General features: G+C 35.5%; 4 protein-coding genes across 5 annotated transcripts; 1 reads left to right on the plus strand and 3 right to left on the minus strand.

Moving 5' to 3' along the window:
- Positions 1 to 367: 367 nt before the first annotated feature.
- On the minus strand, positions 368 to 9,384 carry LOC133304269 (calmodulin-binding transcription activator 2-like). Of its 2 annotated transcripts, none has more exons than XM_061504279.1 (12): positions 9,203 to 9,384; positions 8,594 to 8,713; positions 7,572 to 7,687; positions 6,046 to 6,134; positions 5,339 to 5,384; positions 4,735 to 5,014; positions 3,906 to 4,204; positions 3,137 to 3,532; positions 2,325 to 3,013; positions 1,415 to 1,985; positions 863 to 1,171; positions 368 to 685 (listed from the first exon to the last, which is right to left on the minus strand). In XM_061504279.1, exons 1-12 carry the CDS (start codon positions 9,252 to 9,254, stop codon positions 644 to 646), a joined length of 3,009 nt encoding a protein of 1,002 aa, XP_061360263.1. In that variant the 5' UTR covers positions 9,255 to 9,384; the 3' UTR covers positions 368 to 643. The 2 variants fall into 2 exon arrangements, with proteins under 2 accessions (XP_061360263.1, XP_061360262.1); XM_061504278.1 differs by having other exon boundaries at positions 3,137 to 3,541.
- A 738-nt stretch (positions 9,385 to 10,122) lies between these two features.
- LOC133304278 (signal recognition particle 19 kDa protein) lies at positions 10,123 to 13,623 on the minus strand. The gene is made up of 4 exons (XM_061504287.1): positions 13,505 to 13,623; positions 13,203 to 13,400; positions 12,976 to 13,075; positions 10,123 to 10,559 (listed from the first exon to the last, which is right to left on the minus strand). The coding sequence occupies exons 2-4, from the start codon at positions 13,377 to 13,379 to the stop codon at positions 10,426 to 10,428; spliced, it is 411 nt and encodes a 136-aa protein (XP_061360271.1). The 5' UTR covers positions 13,380 to 13,400; positions 13,505 to 13,623; the 3' UTR covers positions 10,123 to 10,425.
- Positions 13,624 to 17,154: 3,531 nt separating this feature from the next.
- LOC133304261 (ubiquitin C-terminal hydrolase 12) lies at positions 17,155 to 25,647 on the plus strand (the record flags this gene model as incomplete). The annotated part of the gene is made up of 5 exons (XM_061504268.1): positions 17,155 to 17,164; positions 17,919 to 18,048; positions 18,285 to 18,454; positions 18,891 to 18,986; positions 25,498 to 25,647. Coding segments are annotated over exons 1-5 (556 nt in total), but the record flags the coding sequence as incomplete, so codon positions are not given.
- On the minus strand, positions 23,161 to 23,777 carry LOC133304279 (uncharacterized). The gene is made up of 2 exons (XM_061504288.1): positions 23,682 to 23,777; positions 23,161 to 23,589 (listed from the first exon to the last, which is right to left on the minus strand). The coding sequence occupies exons 1-2, from the start codon at positions 23,698 to 23,700 to the stop codon at positions 23,237 to 23,239; spliced, it is 372 nt and encodes a 123-aa protein (XP_061360272.1). The 5' UTR covers positions 23,701 to 23,777; the 3' UTR covers positions 23,161 to 23,236.
- Positions 25,648 to 25,708: the final 61 nt, after the last annotated feature.

Here is a 25,708-nt window from a genome sequence, read left to right on the forward strand (position 1 = left end):
GAAAAATATCCTCTTCTGGAAAATAATATTCCATTTCCTACCACTCTTGTCCCATCCCAGGAAAATTTCTTAGGTACTTGGATACTCTTTTTTCTAAAAGTGGAAAGTTTTTTTCGTTTTTTTCTATTTGAATCCAGCTTTTAATTTATATATTCATTTAAGTTCCAAAGGGATAAAATGTAGATACATCCGCTGCACCAAGATTTGTTCCCAACCCAGGCCCCTTTCCTTTGAGACAAAAGAATTTCCGTTTTCGTAAAATCATATGAGCAACTTAACTGAGCAAGGTATAAAAAAAGGCCAGCAACCAAAGTAAACCACAGATGCAGATAACATGCAAAATATAAAAAATAATATTATTGCGGATAAAATTCCCACGAACAATTATTCTAATTTCCACATATTTCAATAAGCCTATATACATTACTCAACTCTTTGATAACTAAAACTGACTATTCAATGAAAAACGGGAACAAAAAGACATACATTTTCCCCAATTTCTGAATTTTCTTCTTGTACATTTTTAATTAACATAACTTCTATAGAAACTATGTTAGATATTGCTTACATAAAATGGTATACCTGTAAGACTTTAGTATTAACACAAAGTGCCACCAGTATTCCTCTTTTCCTCCTTCAGAGTCTAATCAACAGGCTGTGATTGACTGTTTCCACCATCATCAATCTGTTAAATGGGTATGCCAAAACAAGCAGCAAAACAGAATTAGACAAATCAGATTTGATTCTTTCCGAATCAATTTACCAGAAAAGTATGACTACATGGGACTGACAAAGCTTGAAAGCCACCTGTATCTCAATGGCATAAAAATATGAATCAGCAAAAGGAAATAAATAACACTACCTTATAAGTCTGATATTTCATGATGAGCCTCATATACTGATCTCGTGCCTCTGGGTGACGAACCATGGACTTCACTCTATCCAGAGCTTTCTTTACATCATCAGATTTCTGTCTCCGCCCAATGCTAAGAAATTCATACTCATCATTTTTGTCATCATCTTTGGCAACAATGCCAACTGATGGCCCAACTCGGAATCCTCGCAGACCAGCTCTTTTCCGCCTCCAACGCAGTATTGCCTTTTCCACAATGCTAACAGACCAAACAACTTTTTTGTACAGCTTACGAACTTGGTGTCCTCTAATATGAGCCTTTACAGAAGAATCAAGTTAAATGAATAGCAAATACCAAATGAAATCACAATATGTTACACCTAAAGAAAAGCTCCGGTCAACACATAATAATTTTAAAGGTTGCACCCCAAAAGAATGAAAAAACATATTTTAGGGGAAAAAGGACAGGAGCAGATTGTATAACATATCAAGAAAAGCGTCTAGAAGACTAGCATGATCATATGATGATGGTAGTAAAATACACTGTATGTGCACAAGTACCTGAATTTTTATGATGCGGTTGCGTATTTTCAAAAAATTGTTTCTTCCCTTCCACCCACGATATTTCTTTTGAATCTTTAAAGCTGCAAAATGTAAATAATCCTCAAAGTGACCCATCTTCTGAACCTTGTTCAAAGATTCACCAACTAGGTCATGTACTACTTCAGAAATATCACTGCTACTTTTGGCTAATTGTCTCTGACAGAATGATCTTGCTCTAAAGGCTGCTTGGATTGAAGCAGCTGCATGAGCTGATTTCTGAAAAGCAGCAAGTGACTCTTTTAGATAATGTTGCTCATCCATTGTCATATTAGATGAGTACCCTTCAGAAGACTCAAAAGCATGGTCAGCTGATAGGTTTGTGGCACTGTTGTCCATCTCATTTTCATTGACACTCAATGTAGATAATTGACTAGTCAGATCTGCCTCAGCCAAATACCCAGCAATGCCTTTATGTCCTCTACTTGAAGCTAAATCTGCTGCTGTTTGTCCTCGAGGAAATGATGATGTTGGATCCTCAACGGCACCTGGGGCTGCTCCTAATTTGACTAGGGCAATCACAGTTTCTTCTCTGAAGAGAAGGGAACAGAAAACAGAGTACAGATGCACGGTCATTATATATAGCCAATAAAATACTGTCAATAATTAAAAAATAGGAAACATAATACTCAAGTCTAAGGGTTCAAAACACAATGTATAACGAAAATCATCCCCAATAATATGAAACAAGGGATATACATTTCAGTATAGATGAAAAAAGAAATTTAAGTTTTGAAAAGAAAAATTCAAATAATACATTGAGAATAGCATTTCGTTTCTCCAGAGAACAAATAGAGATGAAATGATGCAGGAACAAAATAAACCCTATATAATACACATTTTAAGTGAACAGTCTCTGATAGAATCTGACCTTCCAAAATATGACGCCCAGTGAAGTCCTGTTCTTCCATGAGCATCTCTAAAGTTAGGACTGATACCAACAGCAATTAATGGGCCCATAGCCCACACATAACCAAGGGCAGCAGCCAAATGTATTACTCCTTGGCCTTCATTGTCCAACACTTGTGGTCCTTTTCCTCCTTCATGAACCTTAAATATCAACCACTCATAAAGCCTGTCTCTCATTAATTTCTGAAATAACACATCTCTAGGGTTTATGTGATCACTTCCATCAATCTGGAAAGTTTCTTTTAATACTCCATTATCACCTCTCATGGAATACATTGTTTCCTTAAGTTTACATTTTTCGCATTCAGAAACAGAGCACTTCAACCACTTCTTGTCAGGTCCCAAGTCTACTAGTTTAAGTAGTCGCATTTGAAGCCGTACCTCATCTTCTGGTGAGATTTTAATACCCACAGGAGCAAAAAATTTAGTTGGATTTTCATGATATTCAAATTCTCTGATCTCGCTACAGGCTAACCTATTGCTGCAGGTAACATAGAATGGAACACGACCAGGTGAATGCAAAGGAGTCTGGCACCGTATGACATTCTCTGCCAAAACTTCAGCAGAAACCTCAATTTCACCAAACATACATCCCCATTTGGTCTCACTAGAAAGCGTTTTACTCCCCAGAAATGTACCAACTATTAAAACCTTTCACAGAAGGAATAAATAAATCAAAACCAGATTTTAAATGGGAATTCATGAACATCCAAATCAATAAAGAATTCAAGTATGTGCATGAGAATTTATGTTTAAATGAAAAAAGGCACACACCTTTGTTCTATCCCCAGCGTATGCCCATTCTGGAGAGAAGTCATGGATACTAAATAGTTGTTCTTGAGAAAGAGAAGGGCCTAATGAATCCATATCCAACTGCATGTGGCATAAACTAGACACCTCCTTATCCTCATTATGAGCATCAAGTGTGCTCCAATAATTGCCAGAGTCTGAAGCCATCAAGGAATTATCACAGTCACCACCAATCTCCTTATCCATCCACCTTCCAAAACTATCAAGCTTTTTCAATTCACCAGATTCAACATGTTCTGACTCATCATTGTGTGTACCACCATCTTGAAATTTTTGTTCAACAAGGACTGTAGTAGTTGCAGCAACTGTTAGATCAGTATGACCATGGAATAGGGTATGAAATGAATCTAAATCATGCTCCTTTTGCACCTGACACAAAGTAAAAAAAGTCACACAGGGGAAGCATCATGACTAGTAAACTATATAAAGAACAAAGGAACAAGATTGCATTAGGAAAGTCCAGAAGAAGATCACAAGATATCAGCTAAAGTCATCTTATCAAGCATGAAAGTCATACACAACATAGACCTCAAGATCATAAAATACATTTTATATTGTTGACATGCACTTGAGATGCATTGACTAAACTAATAATTTCTTACTGCTGTTAGGTTTTCTGCTACACACTCAGATGCATAGCTCTACCCAAACTTTGATGCTATAAAAATAATAAGGACTCATCAAGGAAAGTGGAGACAGCATGTCAAAGTTTAAAATTTTGCAATTACTACACCTGATTTACAGTCTGTAAAGCTCCTGTAACTGGCTGGATATACTTGCCAGTACTAAGCCTATCTCTGAAAATTATACCATCTTGCATTTTGTGAACTGCATCGCTTAGCTTATGAACAGTGAAGTCAGCTTCAGGGCCTTCAGTGGATCCTTCAACATGCAGTTCTCTATCATGCATGTAAACCGTGTTTCTGCCAGAGTTCTGAACCAGAGCCCACGGGGACAAGCCAGTATCAGAAGAAAAGCTAGGGAGAGAAGATGACCACGAAATAAAGGGATTTCTTGGTAACTGAGAAAACCCTGAATCATAAAATAAAATAAAAATAAAAATTCACAAATTCAAAAGCTCAAACAAAACTGCCATTATTGACATAGTAGCCAAAAAGTACCATCACTGTGGGCCAAATAAACAAATACAGTTAAAGGCAAGAGAAGGAAGGGATGAACAAGGCAATAGGCATTGTCTTTGTCACTAAAAACTCATTGACTAACAACAAAACAAAATAAAACGATGATATGACCTAAGATGAATTAAAATAAATCAACAGTTTTATAAGTGAAATTTACTTTAAAAAGTTTATGGATAGACATTAATTTTGAAATAGCACAATGAAAATAATTCTAAAAGAGCATTATGAAAGATCCATAACATAAAAAACTGTAAATTTGAAAATCTGCATTATTGATCCTTTGTCATAAGAGACAACAACCATGGCACCAGGGAGCTACTTGAAATGGAATTGATCCTTAAGAGAACTGACATTAACAAACATATTCCTTTTCTATCTCAAATCATTCCTCATAATTTGCATGAATCTCATGCAACTTACCACCGGTGGTTTCATGTGCAAGCCGAGGTGCACCACAAAGTATGGAATTGCTGATAGGTTGGGCATGAGAAGAGGCTTGAAGACCTTTCTGTGAGTCAGCATCCTTATACTCTGAAGCTCGTCCATTCTGATCAACTTTATTTTCACTTGATGTAAAAGATGTTTGAGCTACGGATAATGGGGAGTTTATTTTGCCAGAGGAAGGCGCTGAACTACTTTGAGAGCCACCAACCTGGGTAACTGGGACTACAGGAAAATGTGAGATGCCAGACCTGCATCCCTGTAAAGTGTGAAGCATGACATAATAATAGAAGAACAAATCATTTAACAAGTGCAAAACAAGCAAATTTGAAGAAACAGAATGGAATCAGAAGATTCATTAATGGGTCAATCATTAGTCAGTCTTCACGATTGGTTACAACCCATAAAAGCAGATCATTATTAACAAGCATGGAAGAAAAAGGTAACAGAAAGAAGATCAACATAGTTGTGCTCAACACTAATCAGATTGACCTGGATTCTGGTTTCAATATAACAGCATCTTATCAGGATAACTTCAAATGATATAAAAGCAAAAATGCTAAATAGAAGAACAAATGCATACCTCTTTAATTTCTCGATAATGCACAAGGACAATGTGCTCTAACTGCCTGCAATCCAGAACAATATTCAAGTTGACAGAAAAAATATCAATGCTAGCACTGTAAAAAGGGCCTGGACTCATGGACCAGCCTATAGGTTATGCAGCCGGGATCTTAAAATGATAAGCCCGTTAAAATGAGGGCCTATATGGCATGGTCCATTTAGCCTGGGGATCAAAATAGGTCAGATGCATGCTGGCCCACTCTGGCCAGAAATTTTAGCAGTATTCAATATTCATTTATAATATTGTCAAGTTTTCGTCATCAACTTAAGAAATATGACATTTTTTTGGATAATTATATAAATTGCAGATATTTATATAAATTATAAATTAGTATTTTAATTTTTCTATTTTATTTTTTTATAATTAAAATCAACCCACCCAGTGGTTGGCTGGTTTAGCCTGCTAGTCTGGAGGGTCCAGGCTTGGATTGTTAATCTTGACCCATTAAGAGCAAAATAAAACTGCATCAAAAACATTATTTTCAGTGTTTTATACCAGTACAAAATTAAGAGTCAATCTATTATTGTTCAAGATTTCAAAAAAAAACTTACAAAATGACCAGATGCATTAGCAAGTACCGACATAAGCACCAATGTGAATATTCTCTTATGAAACCAAAGAAAAGAAACTATGAATACTAAAATCAACAGGATGATGAAACTCACTCATCAAGCATCCAATAACATCTCCGTTGAAAGTTGTCATCATCCTCCCCATGAGCATAATAACAATGCAAGACATCCACACTACCAGCCTACACTCAACAATAGAGTCAATTGATTAGGCAGCTCTTGGGACCAAAATGGGAAAAATGACACTATAGATATACATTAAACCAGAAACCTAGAATTTGAGTTACATAAAGATGGCACTATACATAGAGGTGGCCAAACGGGCAAACCTGTCAAAAACAAGGCGGAGCGGGTTGACCCGCCATTTGATGGTGGGTTGGAAATATCAACCCACCCCGTTTTGAGGTGGGTTGGCGGGTGACCCGTCTAAAAAACAAAAAATAATTAAAAAATAATAATAAATTATATTTTATTAATTTTATAATATTACTTATTTATATTTCACACTCCCCTTAATTTTTTTTCAATCTCAAGCCTAAATATAAGTTAATATTCAGTTAGATATTTTTTAGGAACTTATTTTTGCCTCCATATATAGATAACTTTTGTCATAAATAAATAAAAAATTATTTACCCTTTTTAGGGGAGTACTAAAATAAAAATATATTTTTATCACAAAAACTTAGTGACAAATAAAATACTACCTAATAGTAAAAAAAAAAAAGCTGACCCGCGGGCCACTACCAACCCGTTTTGACCCACAACTAAACGGGACGGGTTTGTGGGTTGAAATATATAACCCAACCCGCTCTGTTTTGGCGGGTTGACCCGTCGGGTTCAATCCATATTGCCACCTCTAACTATACATTCAACACTTTTAGAAGGTCATCATACTTAGATATCAAGGCTACCATACTCTCATATGTTAATGATCAACATCTGTAAAATAATTAAACAAGCCATGAATCTCAGAACCATCCATGAAGATACATGTTTATGCAACCAAATGTGCTTTTGTTACGATCCTACTCCAACGTATGAGACTTGAAGTTCCACATTGATTATAAGGGTGACTAATATGAGGATTATATGGACTGTGGACCCTCCTACCTCTTGAGCTAGCTTTTGGGGTGATGTTCTTCGAAGGTTCGTATCAATTGGTATCAGAGCCTTTCACTATGTCCCCTGGTTCCAATCGAGCGGCGCAGGTGGTGACACTGACATTGCAGTGTTCGCCCAGGGCTAGTAAAAGACTAGTGCAAAGCCAGCTCGCGTGGGCGGCGGGGCGGCGGAGCGTGATGAAATGTTATGATCCTACTCCAAGGTATGGGACTTGGAATCCCACATTGGTTATATGAGTGATTAATGTGGGGGTTTATATGGACTTTGGACTCTCCTACCTCTTAAGCTAGCTTTTGCGGTGAGGTTCTCTCAAGATTTGTATCAGCTTCATAATATATTACCATGGTCTTGTGTGGAAAACAAGAGGAATCTACAATCGATTGAGCGATTGATTACACGAGGCTATTCCAGCACAACAATTTGACGCATGTCAGAGGTTCGATTAAAATAACAATTCAAAAAAGTGAAACTTACTACTAACAAAATGAACAACACACCTTCAACTTTTCATGAGCTTCTCTTACAGTCCTCCCGTCTTTCTTTTTTCTCCACCGGTGACCATCCTTGCGAAAGTAACGAAGAGCTTTTCGATCAAACAAGAATAGTGATCCAGCTGGAAAAAAACAATAGCAAATAATGTCAAAATTAATACACCATCTTCGTACCATGCATATGCAGTCTAGTTAAAACCATATATAAAGATCACTGCCTTTCCTTTGGAGTGTTGGTGGAGTTAACATAAAGCCTTTCTAATTATCACTTTTCTCCATCTTACGTGGAACTCCATGAAAAACAGAACAAGTAAATTCCAAATTATGACTAGCAAAAAGGAAATGCCCTCAGATAAAGGAATCGAAGGACGTGGGGTTTGAGCTTGTTACCCCATTGGTCACCCACCAAGCCTCTAAGGCATGGGAATTCCCAAGTCATGATTCAATTCCAAAACCTTAAGGGGGTGTTTGGTTCACGTTTTTGGAGAGGATTACCGGTAATCCTTCTTTGGTAAATGTAATTACCACGTTTGGTAGAAGGAATAAATTACGATTCCCGGATATCCAAGGATTACCGGTAATTTGATTTATAAAGAAAAGTCACTATTCAGATTACCAAAAATAATATGGTAATTCGGAATACCAATCAGAATACCAAGTAAAGGAAAAGTACAACAATAAATTTTGAGACAAAAATACCCCAATACACATAAAAATCTAGATCCAATCTATCAATTACAAAAGTAAAAATAGTTTGGGGTTATTTTTGTAAAATAATCTCATATTCCAAGTCATATTTCGTTCTAAACCAAATATGGAATCAGTAATTTTTACCCAGTATTCCCGGTAATATTTTAGCGAACCAAACACATCTTTCGTAAGATTCCAAGTAAACTCAATTTCTACTGAATTCCCATTAATCATGATTCCCGGTCACCAAAAAATTTCTCCTGTACCAAACACACCCTAAGTGTAGCCAAAAACCAACATCAAGAGGAGCATGAAGGTCAGGAAAAAATAAGCAATACCTGGAGGCGTAATCGGTGGAACTGATGTTAACTCAAACTTGCGATAATTGCGAAGTATTTCGCATATTTCAGCAGGACGAAGCCAACGATGCTTGGCTTCTCGTAGTATCTCTTCAAGCTCTATGAAAATCCAACAAAAATTCAAATGTATATATGAGAAACCATAAGGAACAAAATCAAAATCAAACTCAAATACATTACTCTATTTGAAGAATAAAAATTAGTTACATTCAGTGAAGGCAACAATGATACCAAAGTTTAAATAAATATATGAATGACACTGCACAGATAATGCATTGATTCAAGTAAACAAACAATAGTGCTCACTGATCCAAGTGAAGCGCACAAAAAATATTGAAAATAAGTAGACCAAAGAGAAAAGAAAATGAGCCAAAGGACAGAGAGTAACACAAGCATGCATGTACATATTTTATTATCATTATTACATAGAGGTAAAAATTGGAGGCAATCAGGGGCATGCAGAAAGAATAAAAGTTTCGTATAAAAACCACTAAGAAAATGTAATTTGAAAAATGCACAAGGATGATGATGACAATGGACAACGAAAATCGGCATTGAAGAAAACTTAGAAAGCACGAAAAATCAAACCTAATCCTAATTGTTGAACGTTCGGAATGTATTTTCTGGTCTCGGCCATCATCCAGCAATAATCTCACACATGGGATTCAAAACAGCCAAAAAGCGATTGCAAAGAATTTAATTGAGCCGAATCGAATAAGAGAAACCGTTGCTGAAGGTGAAGCGTTTTCAATTTCAGATAACGGAAATGTGATATGAAAGAAAGAAAGAAAGAAAGAGGAAGAGCGGTGGCGCGTGAAAGGCACAAAAAAAGAGAGAGAGTTGAAGTCAAAGGCCCCCAGGTTGCGTTCACACTTATCCGACGTGGCATTCGCAGCTTTCGTAGTAAGCCACAGCTTGTATCCGATAAGGTGCGCTGTGGGGCCTCCTAGTCCTAGGTATCACTGCGGCAGACGCTGCTTTTTATTATTGTTATTGCTTATTAGTTATTTGCCCATTTCCGGTTAAACACCATTATTTTCTGTTATTTTATTTTATGAAAAAGTATTTGTTCTCGACACAACTTTATATTCATTAAAATAATACATATTATTCCCTTTATTTTATTTTAAAACTTTCTTGTCAACAACTAATACGAGCGTTCAGTTGTTTCCTATAACCTTATACTATCCAACTAGTCACTTTCTAATAATAATTATAATCCTTTATCGCTGTATGCCTGTATGCTTTTTCTCTTTCCTTTTATTACATAAAAAAGAAAAAGAAAAAACCTAGTATTTCATGAAACCGGTCTATATTACAATTTATTAGCAAAATAATTACTTTGCTTACGTGAATCAAAACTATTATTCTCTTATATCATTTTTTTATTTTCAGAATATTAAATATCGTAAATATTTTTTTTTATTATGACAATATTAAATATTTATAATTTTATAAAAAAAAATACAAACTAACTAGCATAATAATGATATATAAAGGTTAAATAACTAAAATAACAAGGACTCGTGGAGTTCTTACTAAAGCTGATGCTTGGCTTTAAAGCACAAATGTACTGCGGTTCTTCCCTTGCAACTTTAGCAAAAAGGTCAGGAAAAAAGCAAAGACAATATTCTATGAAAACAAAAATGTCCTATAAGTATAATGTAAAGTCTCAACATGCTAAAGTTTAACAAACACATAATGGGGTGGGAAAACTTCAACTTAGTTGGGACAAATTATTCCTATTATAAGAAATAAGATATCCTGCAAGACACTCTAATAACATGTTCGATAATACTTCAAACACAGAATTATCTCTTCTTTTTTCCACCCTTCCCAGATTTGGTGGAAGGTCCAGCAGTTGATGTTGATGCAGTCTCCTGCTTCTTAGTCCTTCCACTATGTCTAGGTACCATCTCTGCAACGCGAAACATTAGTTGCTTTCCTACAAAACAATCACAACAAAAATGATAACATGAGATATATTACAGATTCATTGTATATATGCAACTGAAAATATCTGCAAGAAAATAATTTTCTTAACCTTTTGATATGTCATGTTTGCAAAAGAATACTAATTGCTTTTGTCTCAATATTCTCGGAGGCAATAAAAATGAGCTACCATCATTTGAACTCATCAACATCTTTGTTAGAACGTCTAAAAAAAATTTCATGATATTATTAAATTTCAAAATATTTTAGAATATCTTAGATGATATTTTAAGAGGGCGAATCTTGAGGCAACAGTAGGGATGCTCCTTCTGATCAAAAGGTCAATCGACCCTTGCCTATACCCTCATAACTCGGGAAACCTTGTGCACGCGTGTTTGCCTTTTTTTAAGATGATAAGGTTTTTATATTTCATTAGATTTTATAATTTATTTCCTTATTTAATTAAGATTTGAAATCTAATATGCATTTCATGTCACATTATCACACCAAATCAAAATCGATTTCAAATTATTCAATCTCTATTTTCTCTTTCCTTGTTTCCCTACCAAATATGCATAGTTTCAACGAGCTTAAAACATCTTTTTATCTAGAAAAAATAAAAAACTTAGCTTAATCTTCTATGCTGGATGGTTTATTAACATGGTGTAACAATGGCTAGGCTATTAACATTTAACACCATGCAACAGCTAATCTTGATCAGTATTGACTCTGATGCTAGTATCTATGTTAACAGTGTCCAAAACATTACGATATTGCCGAAGCAACCATGCATGATAAACGCAACAGTAACATAGAATTAAGACTTATCAATATTTCAGCTCTTGCACATTAATTATAAGTATGAATTAAAAAAGTGTATTCCTATTAGTAACATCTGCACTTGACTAAAACTTAAATAAACAAGGCAAACTCTGAACAATCTACAATCAGGCACGTATCAGCATTTCTAACTAAATTTCCTTCATATTGACTACACCAAATAAGACAATCTATCTTTCTCCTTTTTGGGAGGGTTGAAGGTCCGAGTAGCAATCCAATCCATCTTGATCAACAGATAACAAAAATAAGACTTGCAAGTGGATGGATTGGATAGCTAAGAGTTAACAAAAGGATATTTTATAATTCAAAATTTTCTTAGAAAACTCGGGTTCTTTGCATTCTGTCCTTAGAGGATTTAAAAAGAGAGCCAAGCAAGGAGATCAAGTAATGGATACATTAGAATTACATCTAAAAGTGTAGGGGAAGGAGGGGCCCGGAGTGTAGTTAATGTTCCCATAAAGAGCATATAAAAATCACCTATTTAAACTTTAAAGTAGAACCAGTATAAACCACTAGGATTGGTGTAATAGCGAGGGATTTGGATAGTTTGAATGAGGTCTAAGAGTAGGTTCGAACCTTAGTGCTCCCATTGTATCCAAAAAAAAAGAACTAGTAGAATATTATTAGACCTCTGATACTAAAGCCAAGCAGCAATGTTTCCATTTCTAAAACTCTACCATTATTTTACATATTGTGCATCTATATCCAAACTTCCGTTTTAAAAACTGAAATTGTATCCGACAGAATCTAAAAAGACTACAATATTAAAAAGCAGTTATAATATTGTAACTGTTACAACTTAATCATTCATATAAACCTGTGCATATAGAGTAAGAAAAAAATATATTAACACGGATTCTTAGTGTCTCTTTCATCTTCCAACCATCGAAATTACAGAAAAACAACAAACAGTTTTCTCAATCTTGTATTACTATTTCTATGTATAAATTAAAAGTTATAAGATTAATACCAGTCTAACTCTTAATTTCTACCCAAATCTAAGTTCACATCACCAAAACCATTCTATGTCCATACCACAATTTGTAGTGACCAGTCTCAATCGAGGTTTGGAGCCATACAAGTAAAATATTATAAGGGTTGCTGGTAGAAAGGCTGGTTCAACTCCACACCATGTGTTAAGTGTTACACATATAGATAGACTTGATGATGCAATTGACAGATACAAAGTATATTGCCTTAAAGGCCTTTGACACATTAAAAGTATAAAATAATATTTATAAATAGACAATTTAAGTTGTTAGTGCCAACATCACAGTTGGATAAAGATTACAATTGGTAATCACGAAACTGATATTGTGTATGTTAGAGCAACATTGAATCATGGGATGGAAATGGGGTGGCCTCCTCAGGCAATTGACAATGCTTAACTACTCAATTGAAAGGAACATTCTTATGGACATTAAATATCTAAAACACACATAAATGCTGTAGGGTTCAACCACTGAGGTATTAGACGAATGAAATTTACAAAAAAAAAAAAAAAAAAGTAATATAAAATGGGTAGCTAAAATGGATTGGAATTTTATAAGAAGAGAAATAAAAGTATAAAACTATATTGACATTCTTACGGGATGAGATGGAGGAATTATAGAGAGTCCCATCCTCCTTTTTCAGCGATACCCTCACTCGCCCTCTTTGCATGAAATCACGAGGGTAAGCCTTGTCTATCTGTGGTTATCAATAAAGTTAAATAAATACATTTTCCACTAATCAAGTCCACAAACAGCATCTGATAGTACATTAGTGTTAAATAAATAAAAATCCTAATTTAACACACACACAGTAATTAACAAACCTCAATTGCAAAAGGAAGTTTAAGATAGCTGCAGCAATCACCAATTTCAGCACAAGTAGGGTTTTCGCATGCTTTGGTGATGCCAATTCGCCTTCCTTCAGCTACAGTCTTTTTCGAATTTATATAAACAGGATACATCACAATCCATTTCTTTATGTTAGGCAAATCACCATCCATATTCCTGATTCACACTCGTCGCTGATGAAAGCGAATCACGAATTCCAAAAATCAATATTGAGATCTATAATGAAAGGAAATTTCATCACATGTTTTTTTCCATCACAACGAAGAAAGCAATTTACCTTGAGAAAGAGAGAGAAACCCAATGAAGAAACCCAAAGCAATTTGCCAATGCTTTCTTTGCACTATTTCATTTAATGGTTGAATGAAGTAGAAGCCTCTCTCAGGTGAAAGAAGTATGACCCCAAAGGAAAGAGCAAGTTTTCTTGAGCCCAGATCCATTAAGTGAACGTATTTAAATTGGTACAAGGTTCACCCTTCGGCCCATGAAGATTTTTTTTTTTCTTAAATATAAATATTTTAAAATTCTATCAGTATATATTAATTGTCGATTATATAATATAAATTTAATTTAAAAGTGAAAATTAAGTTTAATTTTTAGGGGTGTATTGGATTAAGATTTTAAAGGATTTTAATGGATTGTTTTTGGACAAAAAAATTCGCTGGTATTCGATTAGGATTTTAATGGGTTGAAAAAAAGTCACGTGACGATTACGATTTTAAAGGATTATTATAGAATCCGTTCAAATCCGTTGGTATTCAATCAGGATTTTAAACAATGAAAATCTCGTGGTATTCAAAAATATCAATATCTCACCCTAATCCCTAGCATTTCTTGAGATTCTTCTATTGCAGTGTTTTCTTATTCCTTTGGCAGGTTGACTGCTCGAAATTGGGTTCCGCCATAGGAGCTTCGTCAAAACTAAAAAAAACATATTTTTAAGCGATTTTGATCACAAAACAATCCACAAACAACAAATCAACGACATTTTAATATAATCTATTTCAAAAATAACATATTTTTGAGCTATTTTTGAGAAATTTTAAAAGTTTAAAAAATGATTTTTCAAGCTATGGGTCGTGGTTTTTCTTGGCACAAAAACGTGTGCTTTTTGTATTGAAAACAACATAAAATAGTGAAAAAATAATACGAGAACTAAAATCCTCAAACCAATTTTCGTTTTACATCAATGAAATAATATCAATTTAAAGAAAGATTGAAACTTTCACAATACGAACCCTATATTTCGTAACAATACATTCATCAACGAAATTTCTTCACTATAGGAAATGATTTCAAACAATTTTTGTGTCAATAGATAACTAAAAGCTTGTTTCTCAAAAGCCCAAAGCAATTTAAGGTTTCAATGTATCGATTGAAAAAAATTTGAGAAATTTTCTAAAATTTCATGTAATTAAACACAAAAATTCAGATTTGAAATTTTCTTAGAATATTCAATGAAAATATGCATATGATATATGGTTAGAAAGCTCTCATCACGTAAAACAAAAACCCCAAAGTTTTCAAGATCAATTGCAAAAAATTCCAAACGGAATTTTATCACGAACTTTAGGTTCTATATACAAATTTAGAATTATTTTTATAATTAAAAAAGTTGGGTCTTATAATCATATATGCATAGCTTTGATATCAAATGAAGAAGATAATTTTCAACCCATTAGATATGTGAAAAGCTGTTGTTTAGTAATTTTGAATGTTTGTTAAAAATTATATTATGTTTTACTAATTGAGAAAATTATATTATATTTTACTTTTTTTTTATTAATTTCATTCCATTTCTTTGTTATTTTTTTATGGAGAAGATTATACTTACAACCTATTTTTGTTTACAACATTTTACAACCATATCTTAACCGTTGATTTTCGTCAATCAATGATTATTATTTTCGCAAATCAAACTCATTAATTAATATTTAATTTGCAATGAATGATAATCATTGACTGACGAAAATCAACGGTTAAGATATGGTTGTAAAATGTTGTAAACAAAAATAGTTTGTAAGTATAACCTTTCGTTTTTTTATTGACTCTTATAATTTTGGATGTTTATTAAAGTTTCATATGTTTTTTAAAATCTTATAAATCCATATTGTCCTTTCAAATCTTATAAACTCTATTAAAATCCTTTAAAATTCAATCTTATGAAATCTTGATTGTAAAAATAGTCTTTTAAAAAAGTCTTTAAAATCTCTCCAATTTTAAATAGTCTTTTAAAATCTATAAGATTTTTTAGCTCAAAAAAGTCTTTTAAAATCATAATTCAATACACTCCCCTTATATATAATACTTTTTTAAAAATAAATATTAATATTATGAAAATCTCTTTTCTAAAATATTATATATATACATGTGAGGAGTATATATATTGTTAATTTAATTTTATAATAGAAAATTAATAGAATTCAATTAATTTTTTATTTTATTGATTATTAATCTTATTTTAGTCAATAATTCATAAATATAAACATGTCAACTAAAAATATATTATTATATAGGGGGAACATAAATTATTTAAACGATTTGATTTGATTTGAATGTAGAATATTTTGAATATGAGTTATCTTATTAGTTTTGTATAAGTTAAATTATAATTTTGTTCTGTTCTATATTAAAAAAAAAATCTAGTGTAGGTCTATTAACATGCCAGCCATTTAATATCTATTAAAAAATAAATAAAAATAAAAATATTAATTTAAATTACTTAAATAATTATTTCATTTTATTCTAATCAAAATAAATATTGATTTGTAGGGCAAGGCCCTCAAAAGTAGGCCTATAGCATAGTACAAACTATGTAATAGTCCCTTAAATCCTAGGTGATTGTTTATGGGGTTTGATTTTCTCATGTTAAATGATAATTCAATTATCATATTGTAGAGATAAAAAACATGTGGGACCCAGGTGTTAGAAAAAATTATATGTAGGACCCATGTCAGCACGAAAATCGAAGGGTGTGTAGGAAAATTTGAATTCTCATGTTAAATGAGAATTATAAAACCCATTGTTTGTAGGTGTAAAGTAGAAAAATATTTTCAGTGCTACAGATGTATAAGCACTCCATACATCTTTTACTAAATACGGGAGAAAAATATATATATTTATACTATCCTTATCTTAATGGTTATTTCCTCGTATATCCTATTTTTTTCCTTTTGGGCAAAAAAAGTAACTATTCCCGTTGCACTTAAAGGAGAGCCTCGCTCAATGTTCCTAAATGGTACCACAACTCCTGAGAAATTCATGTTCAGAGATTGGAGACAGCCATAATCAACAAGCAGCCACATATGTTAAAGAAGCTATAGTACACTCATGGATAAAAACCTTGGAAGTGCTAGGCCCTGTTATAAAATGTTCTCAAAGAAACTCGGTTCTCTACTTAAGTGGAAACAAGAGCAACAATGCGAAGAAGCATTGTTCATTATAGTTGGCATTGAAACTTGAAAGTAGCAAGTCCACTTTAGCCTGATGGAGTGAATGGAAAATATATGTTACTTTTCGTTTTTTTTTTTAATAAAAACTTTTCGGTTGTTTTTGCTGATCAGACAAAGATAATTTGTGTACACATTTGAACCATAATAAAAGCCATGTGATTCTGCAAGATAGAATTTCGTCATATACGATTTGAAGCAAAGAATATATATATCCCTAAGCTGAGAAATCAATCCTCTTTTAACAAATATAGTAGATAAATCCTTCTTAAAAAAAAAGTTCACGTAGAAACCTTTTTGCGTGTAGTCATTCTAAAAGCAGAGAATATATGCCGACGTCCTTGAACTAATAACAGTTTTCTTCAAAGAAAGGATAAGGAAACAAAATCTTATCTATCCATATAAATACCATAACATTATGAAATTGGTTACATGAAATAGCCGACATTTCTGATCTTGTTTCCCTTGTCTGTATCTAGCCATGGATGGTGGTTTGTTTCCCTCCATTCTTTGCTGGGCAGTTTTATTTTAAAGAGTTTATTTTCATGTGTGTCTACATAACTATTTGGGCATATGTGTGTCTATGCTACATGCAAAAGAACAATTATGCACTCGTGTGTTCTAAGCGCATAATATACTTCATAGCAAAGATATATTTTGCTTGTTAGTAATGGATGATGACAGTTCATTAGTTGTTTTTTTTTATCATCATTAATTGTTGCCGGTTTCAACACAATTGGGCCTAACAGAAGAAAGGGCCCAGCCCAATGACACTTAATTGATTTAGTTTTTAGTTTGTTAATTCAGTTAAGGACTGGTTATAGTTAGTTGACATTATTTTTTTATTCTTTAATTCTTCTCCTTCATAGGTTGTATATAACCATTCTTTGGTTAACTGGTTCATTAACTTAATATACAGAAACACTTTAATTTCGTGTTGGCTTCTTCTTCTCTCATCTTGCATATCAAGATTTTGCATCTTTCGTTCTTGCATGTTGAAGATCTATACATCATAAGATGGTATCAGATTTCTATACATCATAAGATTAATAGTTGTTGAAATTTATTTCATTATGTTCACAAATTGCTTGAATTACTAAACCAATATGACTTTAATTAACGGGGTTCAAATTGGATGAGGGAGATGCTAACAAATAAAACCATAATTTAATTTGTTAAGAAAAATTAACTCATGGCTAGCAAGCATATGACTTTATTGTATGTGATTTACTTATAATATTGCAGGAATTTCACGATCTACAGTAGATGCTCCACCGACTCATTATCTAATGAAAGTACAGTCATTTTCACTTCTCGCGAAGAATTCTATAGAGAGATACGAGTCAGGGAACTTTGAAGCTGGAGGCTATAAGTGGTATACATTTATATATTATTGTTGGAATATTCAAGTATGATAAATTTCACATTATTTGGTAATGAGCTAAATAAAGTGTATATAAGTGGAAGGACATATGAATCCAATGCTTTAAGATTTTGGGTTCGGCTCATGAATCCTTACACATATGAATTTTACTTATTCCATTTGTATAATATTTAATATCGTCATTTCAAAGGGAATAACTGTGTTATATATTTGCCTACACCTCACAGGAAGTTAGTTCTGTACCCAATTGGAAACAAGAGCAAGAATGTAAAGGATCATATTTCACTATACTTAGCATTGGACGAAGCAGGTTCACTTCAACCTGGTTGGGAAATATATGTCAATTTTCGATTGTTTTTGTTTGATCAGAACAACGACAATTTCTTAGCTGTTCAAGGTATTTTATATTTTTTTCTCCTTTCTGCGAGGACATTGACTTATCAATTACTAAGTATACCTTGTGTTTGTGTGTACAAAAATTAAAACAATTAACAAATAATATAGTTTTATTTTATGTTAATAATTACATAAATATTTCTGTCGCATTTATTTATTATTTAAAAGTATAATGTATTATGAATTGGTTTAACTTATACAAAAGTACGTACAAGGATTATACAAGTCTTTCTCCTTACCCACGTCATACACAAATCAAAATCTATTACCTCTGTGAATGTTGGATTTTCATGGGGTATCTTGTATACTCTTCCAATGGTGATTATGTCTCTTTAAAGTCCGTCCTCGAAAAAGATTTTGTGCTGCTTAGGTAGGTCAGTTTTTGACCTGGAAAGCAAGGGTCTCTCTTACCATTTTTGGAACACTGCATTTGATAGATGGCGTGAAAAAGGAAAAAAGATTTCACAAAATGAAGATTGAATGGGGATTTGATCAATTTATTCCTCTCAAAGATTTCATCCTTGGCTCTAAAGGCGGCTTTTTGACCCTTATGCCCCTTAATTAATAATTAATTACCAAATTGCCCCTCATTCAAAACTATTTCGAAAATTTACCCTCCCCAACAAACATAACACCAATCTGCCCCTGTTTGACCGTTGACCACGAAGCCTACCCGGGTACACCATTACCTACCCGGGTAAATTTTGAAACTTTTTATCTACCCGAGTATGTAGGGGTGTACCCGGGTAGAGTTCTTGAATCTGGGAAAATGTTTGAATTATTTACCCGGGTACAGAGCAGTGTACCCGGGTAAATCGCGTCCAGAAACCCCAATATGTATGGGTTTCGGCCATTGTTGCGAGGTATAGGGTTTTTGAAACCCCAAAATCTTTCTCTCTTACCCTCTCTAATCCGAAACATCACACATATTTCATCTCATCATTTCAGAAAGCTGAATCTTGGTGGGACATTGAGATTACATCTCCACACTCCCATTTTGTGCTAAAAAATCCGAACCAACCTCCAAACCCAAAACCTAGATCTAATTTTTGTGTGAAAGATGAGTTCAAGTCCAAACATGGTTCCTATAGTTGTTTACTACAATGGGAGGCATTTTGAAGGTCCGAACGGTGTCCGATTTGAAGGAAAAACAAAAACGATGAAAATCAAAGTGGGCACTACATGCAATGAACTGAAGGAGAGAATTCTTCAAAAAATGGGGTCAGAAGGCATACATTCCATCCACCGCATGATAGCCAGGTTAGAGACTGTAGTGGATATGGATACAATATACTACATTGGAAACGATATAAATGATGATGAAGATGTGGAGTTCGTAACAGATGCGTTTGTTGAATGGAAAGTATTAAAATATATTGAGATATATGTTGAAGTTGATGTTGGACAATCTTCATCTTTACCGGTGCATACAACCACTACTGCACACTGTACCGGTCAAGAAGATACAGTTGTACGATCTTCTGCACCTCCTCAGGTAGCATGGGATGAGGATGAAGAGGATGAAGACGAGGACTATGTGGACAGCGAAGATGAGGGAGAACCTGAAAGTGCTATTCCAGAAGGTGATTCGTCAGACACTGACGTGGACGGTAATTTTGAGGCTGACATGAGCGCCGTAAGTCTCGGTACCCCAGCCTTGTCACCACTTCATGTCGACCCAGTCAGTAGTGGTAAGTTATTAAATTTGAATATTTGCTTTAGACAATTTATTATTTGTGGTAAGTTATTAAATTTGACATGATCTTTAGATGCAGGGTCTGAGGAGCCATTCTGGAATGAAAGCCAACATTATTCATTCATTAACTGGGCGCACCCTAATGACGAGTTGGAGATCCTATATGGCGATGATGACTTGCACGGAGGTTGGAAGTTAGGAGATCCGTTATTTGTGCAACAAGAATTTGGGTCCAAACCAGAATTGCAACATGCTGTGAAGATACATTGTATGAAGGGGCGCAGGACAGCCATAGTTGAAAAAAGCGACGAGTCAAGATTTGTTATGAAGTGTAAAAACCATGCTGACGGTTGTCCCTGGTATATGAGGGCAATTAAGCCGAAGAAGGGAGCTAACTGGGTGGTACGTAAATGGGGTCAAGGTCACACATGCCTAAATCAAGGCCTAGCACAGGATCATAGACAGTTGGATTCAAATGTCATTTGTGCGGCTATAATGAGTATGTATTCCACTGTTTATTTAATGATTCAGATTAATTGAGAATATGGTAAAGTTAATTTTTTTTTCCAGATATGTTAAAGGAAGATCCATCCACAAGACCAGCTCTGATACAGGAGAGGATACAGGGAACATATGGATACAACATAACGTACAGGAAGGCCTGGAAGGCAAAAATGAAGGCCATCGTTAAGTTGTTTGGTGACTGGGAGAAATCGTACGCATTCTTGCCAAATTGGCTGAAGTATATGACGGAGGTGAATGTGGGTTCTGTGTTCAAACTTGATACAAATCAATGTTTTGATGAACGTCGGGTTTATACAGACAGGGCCGTATTTCAAAGGGTTTTTTGGACATTTCACCAATGCATTGAAGCATTCAAACACTGCAAGCCTATAATTCAAATTGACGGCACTCATCTGTATGGGAAGTACAGAGGTACTCTATTGATTGCAACATCTCAGGATGGAGATGGATTTCTGCTCCCTATTGCCTTTGCTGTTGTTCCTCCAGGTGAGTAAATAATTTTGCTTTGGGGTATGTGAAAGCATGTGACCCTTCTTTGCCACTTCATACTGTAAATAATTTCTGAGCTCATCCCTATTGACTTTGTTGTTGTTCCTCCAGGTGAGAGGTTGGATGATTGGTCCTGGTTTCTTAGCCTTTTACGTTTTCATGTCACACATAGGCATGGTATTTGTCTAATATCCGATCGTCATCGAAGCATCATAAGGGCGGTGAAAGACCACGGAGGGTGGCAGCCTCCATATGCTTATCATGTATTTTGTCTACGTCACATCAGAAGCAACTTCAATACCCGTTTTAGGAATGTGGAATTGAAGAAAACGTTGATGAAATTAGGTAATGTACGGTATAATTACTCACATTTTCAACCATTTGAAGAAAACGGTGGTGAAATTCACTAACCTATGCATATGTCATGGTTTTTTGCAGGGTACACATGTTCAAAGATAAATTTCGACATTAGGTACAAGGAATTTATCGAGAACAATCCTGAAGTTGCTTCATGGTTGGATGCGATTCCGAAAGAGCAATGGTGCAGGTCGTATGATGAGACAGGACGTAGGTTTGGTCATATGACAACTAACCTATCTGAGTGTGTGAATAAGGTGCTTCGTGGAGCACGAAATCTGCCTATATCTGCATTGGTCAAGATGACATTCAGTAGACTCGTTGAGTATTTCGTCAAGAGACGTGAAGGGATTGAAAAAGATATCTCACAAGGTTGGATAATTTCAAAGAAGGTTGAGGCAGCGTTGCAAAAAAATGATGAATTGGCTGGCACTTATCGTGTGAGGATATATGATAGTGACCTGTTATTGTTTGAGGTTGAGGATGCCTACAATCAATCTACACACGAGGTCGGTGACATCATGAGAGTGGACTTAATCAATCGTACATGTCAGTGTGGTAGGTTTACAGCAAGGAGGTATCCCTGCAGTCATGTATTAGCAGTTTGCAAGGTAGCCAAGCTAAACCATTATGATTATGTGGATCATGTTTTCAAAATTCCAACCATTGCTAAAGTATATGCTGCACACTGGTTTCCTATTGGCAATGAATTGTTGATTCCATCCGTTGTTGGGCCTACTGTAATTCCGGATGCTCAGTTGGTACGTGCAAAAGGAAGACCAAAGTCTTCAAGGATTCAGAATGAGATGGATTGGGTTGAGTCTCAACCCTCTAGCAGTCAGAGCAGATGTAAGCATTGCAAGCAAGTTGGACATAACATTCGTACATGTCCATTGAGACTAAGACAAGCATGATTACGTATTGTTTTTGTGTAGTACTTTGTTTTGTAATGACAATCACTTTACGTATTGTTTTGTTTCCTTGTACCCTAAACTTTATCTTGTATTAGTTATGTATTGTGTTGTTGAAATGTATTGTTGAACTGTATTCTTGTGTTGTTGAAATGTATTGTTGAAATGTATCCGTTAAGTTTAGCGAGTCACTCGTTCCGTATTGTGCAATCCGAATGTCTACCATACCCATTTACCCCTTCCCCGAGTCAGTTAAGGTTATTGTATTACACATCAATTACCAAGATGCTAACAAAATGGATTGAACAGCACCTGCTGCTGCATCTGCAACTGGTCTACCCGGGTAACTCGTAATGATATACCCGAGTACATCTTACCCGGGTAGACTATTCGTGGTACCCGGGTAGACCAGTTGCAGATGCTGTTGCAGATGCTGTTTTGGCAATTTTTGTTGCATTTTGGTAATTGTTGTGCAATACCTACATACGGTATGACTTGGGGGTGGATTGATTTCGTAGAAATAGGATGCAGTAATCAAGATGTGCGCCAATCAAAGTTGAAAATGAATAATAAACTACTTTGGGTTGAATTGATTTCCAAATTAATTATGACAATATTAATGCAAGGTCCCATACTAATGCATAGAACCAACAAGTCTGAACGTGCGCAAAACGAAAATTTCATTCATTCAAATTTTGAACATCCAGTACAAAAACATCCATGCAATGTAGGTAAAGTTCCTAAATGTACCAAAATGACTACATTACATCAAACTAAATCAATGATATGAAACCCTATGGACACACTAATCCGATGCCGTGTCCTCCCCATTCTCTTCATCCGATTGTGTGTCATCCCCATTGTCATCATCCTCCTCCTCCTCCTCCTCCTGAGTATGGGCACCCTCGCCAATTAAACCCTCCAAGCGTGAAACCCTTGTGTCCAACCGTGCAACCCTTGTGTCCATCTGGTTTCGCCACTTGCTCGTGCTCTGTCTATATCCTCTAAAGTCAGTAGTCAGATCATATAAGGATGCCATGACATGATCAAGTGTCCATCCACCCTCAGGAGGAGCTGGTGGTCGCCGACTGCGGGTGGGACGTGTCGGTCTGACATCAACCTCAGCAACGCCATCATCATCGTCATCATCATCAAGGCCTACATCATAAACCATGAAAAACAAACTTCAATACCACATTAAAAATTAAACAACACATAATTGCATAAACTCATAAAGACCAACACATCACCTGCAGGTGCATCCTCCATCTCAGCATCGTGGTGGAATGGGATCTCAGGTGGTTCTGGTGCCTTCTTCCACGTCCAGATACCCGCTCTGTTCGGTAGGATCCCACACTGCTTCAGGAGCCTCTCACCAAATATAGCATTCCAGCCTCTGGCGGTCTTCAAGGTCTCTGTTGCCATAGGCACTCCAAATCTATGCAGAATCTTCTGCACCAGAAATGCAAAAGGCAATTCAGCCTTCTTTGACTTGGCTGCCTTCCACATCAGTATGCATATGTAATGCCTCCAGTTCACCTGCTGACTGTGAAGGAGGGCCCACAGGATGACAAAGTCCCCTTCCAGCACCTTTGAGTGATTATGCGGGCGCTGGAAAATAATATGTGTCACCACATAATGAAGAATGCGAGCAGAAACTGACAAGTTGCTAACAGGATAATGAGCAAAATGACCGGGCTCAGCGTCTGCCCTCCTAGTCTCTGTAACAATGGTCTCCCGGTTATAATCACCAAATATATGATGGCTGTCTCCATCATATAGTGCTGCTCCTGAGACACCATCAAAATCGAACCCCAGTAGCTCCGTCCAGATAGGAGCAGTCATGATGATATCAATCCCGCATACACGGGAAGTCAGCTCGCCTTGCGAGTAGCCAAGGTTCTGGTAGAAGGCTCTTACCATAACCTCCGAGTATGGGCACCGCATCTCCGCCAGGTGAAGTAAATGTGTCTGCTCAAGAAGCGGCACGATGTCAAAACGCTCTAGGTTGAAGAATGCCGAATCCAGTGATTTCGGTTCGCAGATCTTCCGGGTCATGAAAAACTTCACGAACTTCTCGTGTGAAGGAATGTCATCCTCAAACAAATATCCGAACGTCAAGTCCGGAGCCTGACTCGAAGCAGCCTGGGGCTGAGAGGATGACGACCCATCGTGACGACTCTTGGTTCTTCTCTCGGAATGGGTCACTGGCAGCTTTGAAACGCGTCGAGAGGTCATTGTGTCACACTATTAAACTGAAAAAATAACCAAAATCAGAAATTAGATACATGTTAGGGTTAGGGTTAGGGTTAGGGTTAGGGTTAGGGTTAGGGTTAGGGTTAGATTCAGGGTTAGGGTAAGCGTATGACATACAAATTGATAAAATAATTCGGACAGAATCAAATGATATAAACGAAAACAATGAATCAGAACAGAAATCATAACATAATTGAAAAAACTGAAAAAAAAATGCACCTTTGATCGATTTCAATCGGTAGAAGGCAGAGAGGTTGCAAGGTCCGCGAATGATGATCACAAACAAGACGAATTAGTGCAAGATTATGCCTGAAATCGCTCAAGATGACACTCCTCCAGCAGCTCTACTCGGGTACCCCTTTTGTGGGTTTTCGAATGGGGCTGCTGGGGTATTTTAAAACCCTACCGTCGCGATTTACCCGGGTACACTGCTACGTACCCGGGTAAATAATTCAAACATTTTCCCAGATTCAAGAACTCTACCCGGGTACATCCCTACATACTCGGGTAGATAAAAAGTTTCAAAATTTACCCGGGGGTGTTATGTTTGTTGGGGAGGGTAAATTTTCGAAATAGTTTTGAATGGATGCACTCCAATGTGGCAATTTGGTAATTAATTATTAATTAAGGGGCATTTTTGGAAAAGGTAGAGTTTGGTACACTTTTATTAGGTGCAATTCCTCAAGAGAAATGCTAGTTGAATGAATTATTAACATTCCGGGCAACATTCTTCGCCAGTCTAAGCAAACAAAAGCACATCTTCAATTCAATAACCCAACAGTTCTTTATTTTATTTTCCCCTACTTGCAGGTAACTACTGGTTTAGTGCCTCAAACAATGAAAATGGTGCATCCAGATTCATTTCAATCAGTAATTTCACCAGTCAAAACATGGGATATCTGGTGAAAGACATTTGCTTGGTAGAAGCGGAGGTTACAGTTCTTGGAGTGGTTGATGCATGTTTCTAAGATTGCTTAAACTTTAGGTCTATGTTATTCAACAATGTACTCACAGTGAAGCG

The sequence above is a fragment of the Gastrolobium bilobum genome, unplaced genomic scaffold (assembly GCF_033153095.1).
Source record: "Gastrolobium bilobum isolate Gb01-03AN ecotype WA unplaced genomic scaffold, APGP_CSIRO_Gbil_v1 utg15463, whole genome shotgun sequence".
In the NCBI taxonomy this organism is placed as follows: Eukaryota; Viridiplantae; Streptophyta; class Magnoliopsida; order Fabales; family Fabaceae; genus Gastrolobium; species Gastrolobium bilobum.

What these genes read in the sequence shown, in the direction of transcription:
- LOC133304269 (XM_061504278.1), bottom strand. Translation starts at nt 9,254, where the DNA reads ATGATGGCCGAGACCAGAAAATACATTCCGAACGTTCAACAATTAGGA. An exon ending in TCCACCGATTACGCCTCCAG is followed by an intron (nt 7,688 to 8,593) that starts GTATTGCTTATT and finishes GTTTTTTTCCAG; the next exon opens with CTGGATCACTATTCTTGTTT. An exon ending in ATTATCGAGAAATTAAAGAG is followed by an intron (nt 5,015 to 5,338) that starts GTATGCATTTGT and finishes CACACTTTACAG; the next exon opens with GGATGCAGGTCTGGCATCTC.
- LOC133304278 (XM_061504287.1), bottom strand. Translation starts at nt 13,379, where the DNA reads ATGGATGGTGATTTGCCTAACATAAAGAAATGGATTGTGATGTATCCT. An exon ending in AACTTCCTTTTGCAATTGAG is followed by an intron (nt 13,076 to 13,202) that starts GTTTGTTAATTA and finishes TGATAACCACAG; the next exon opens with ATAGACAAGGCTTACCCTCG. An exon ending in TAATTCCTCCATCTCATCCC is followed by an intron (nt 10,560 to 12,975) that starts GTAAGAATGTCA and finishes ATTGTTTTGTAG; the next exon opens with GAAAGCAACTAATGTTTCGC.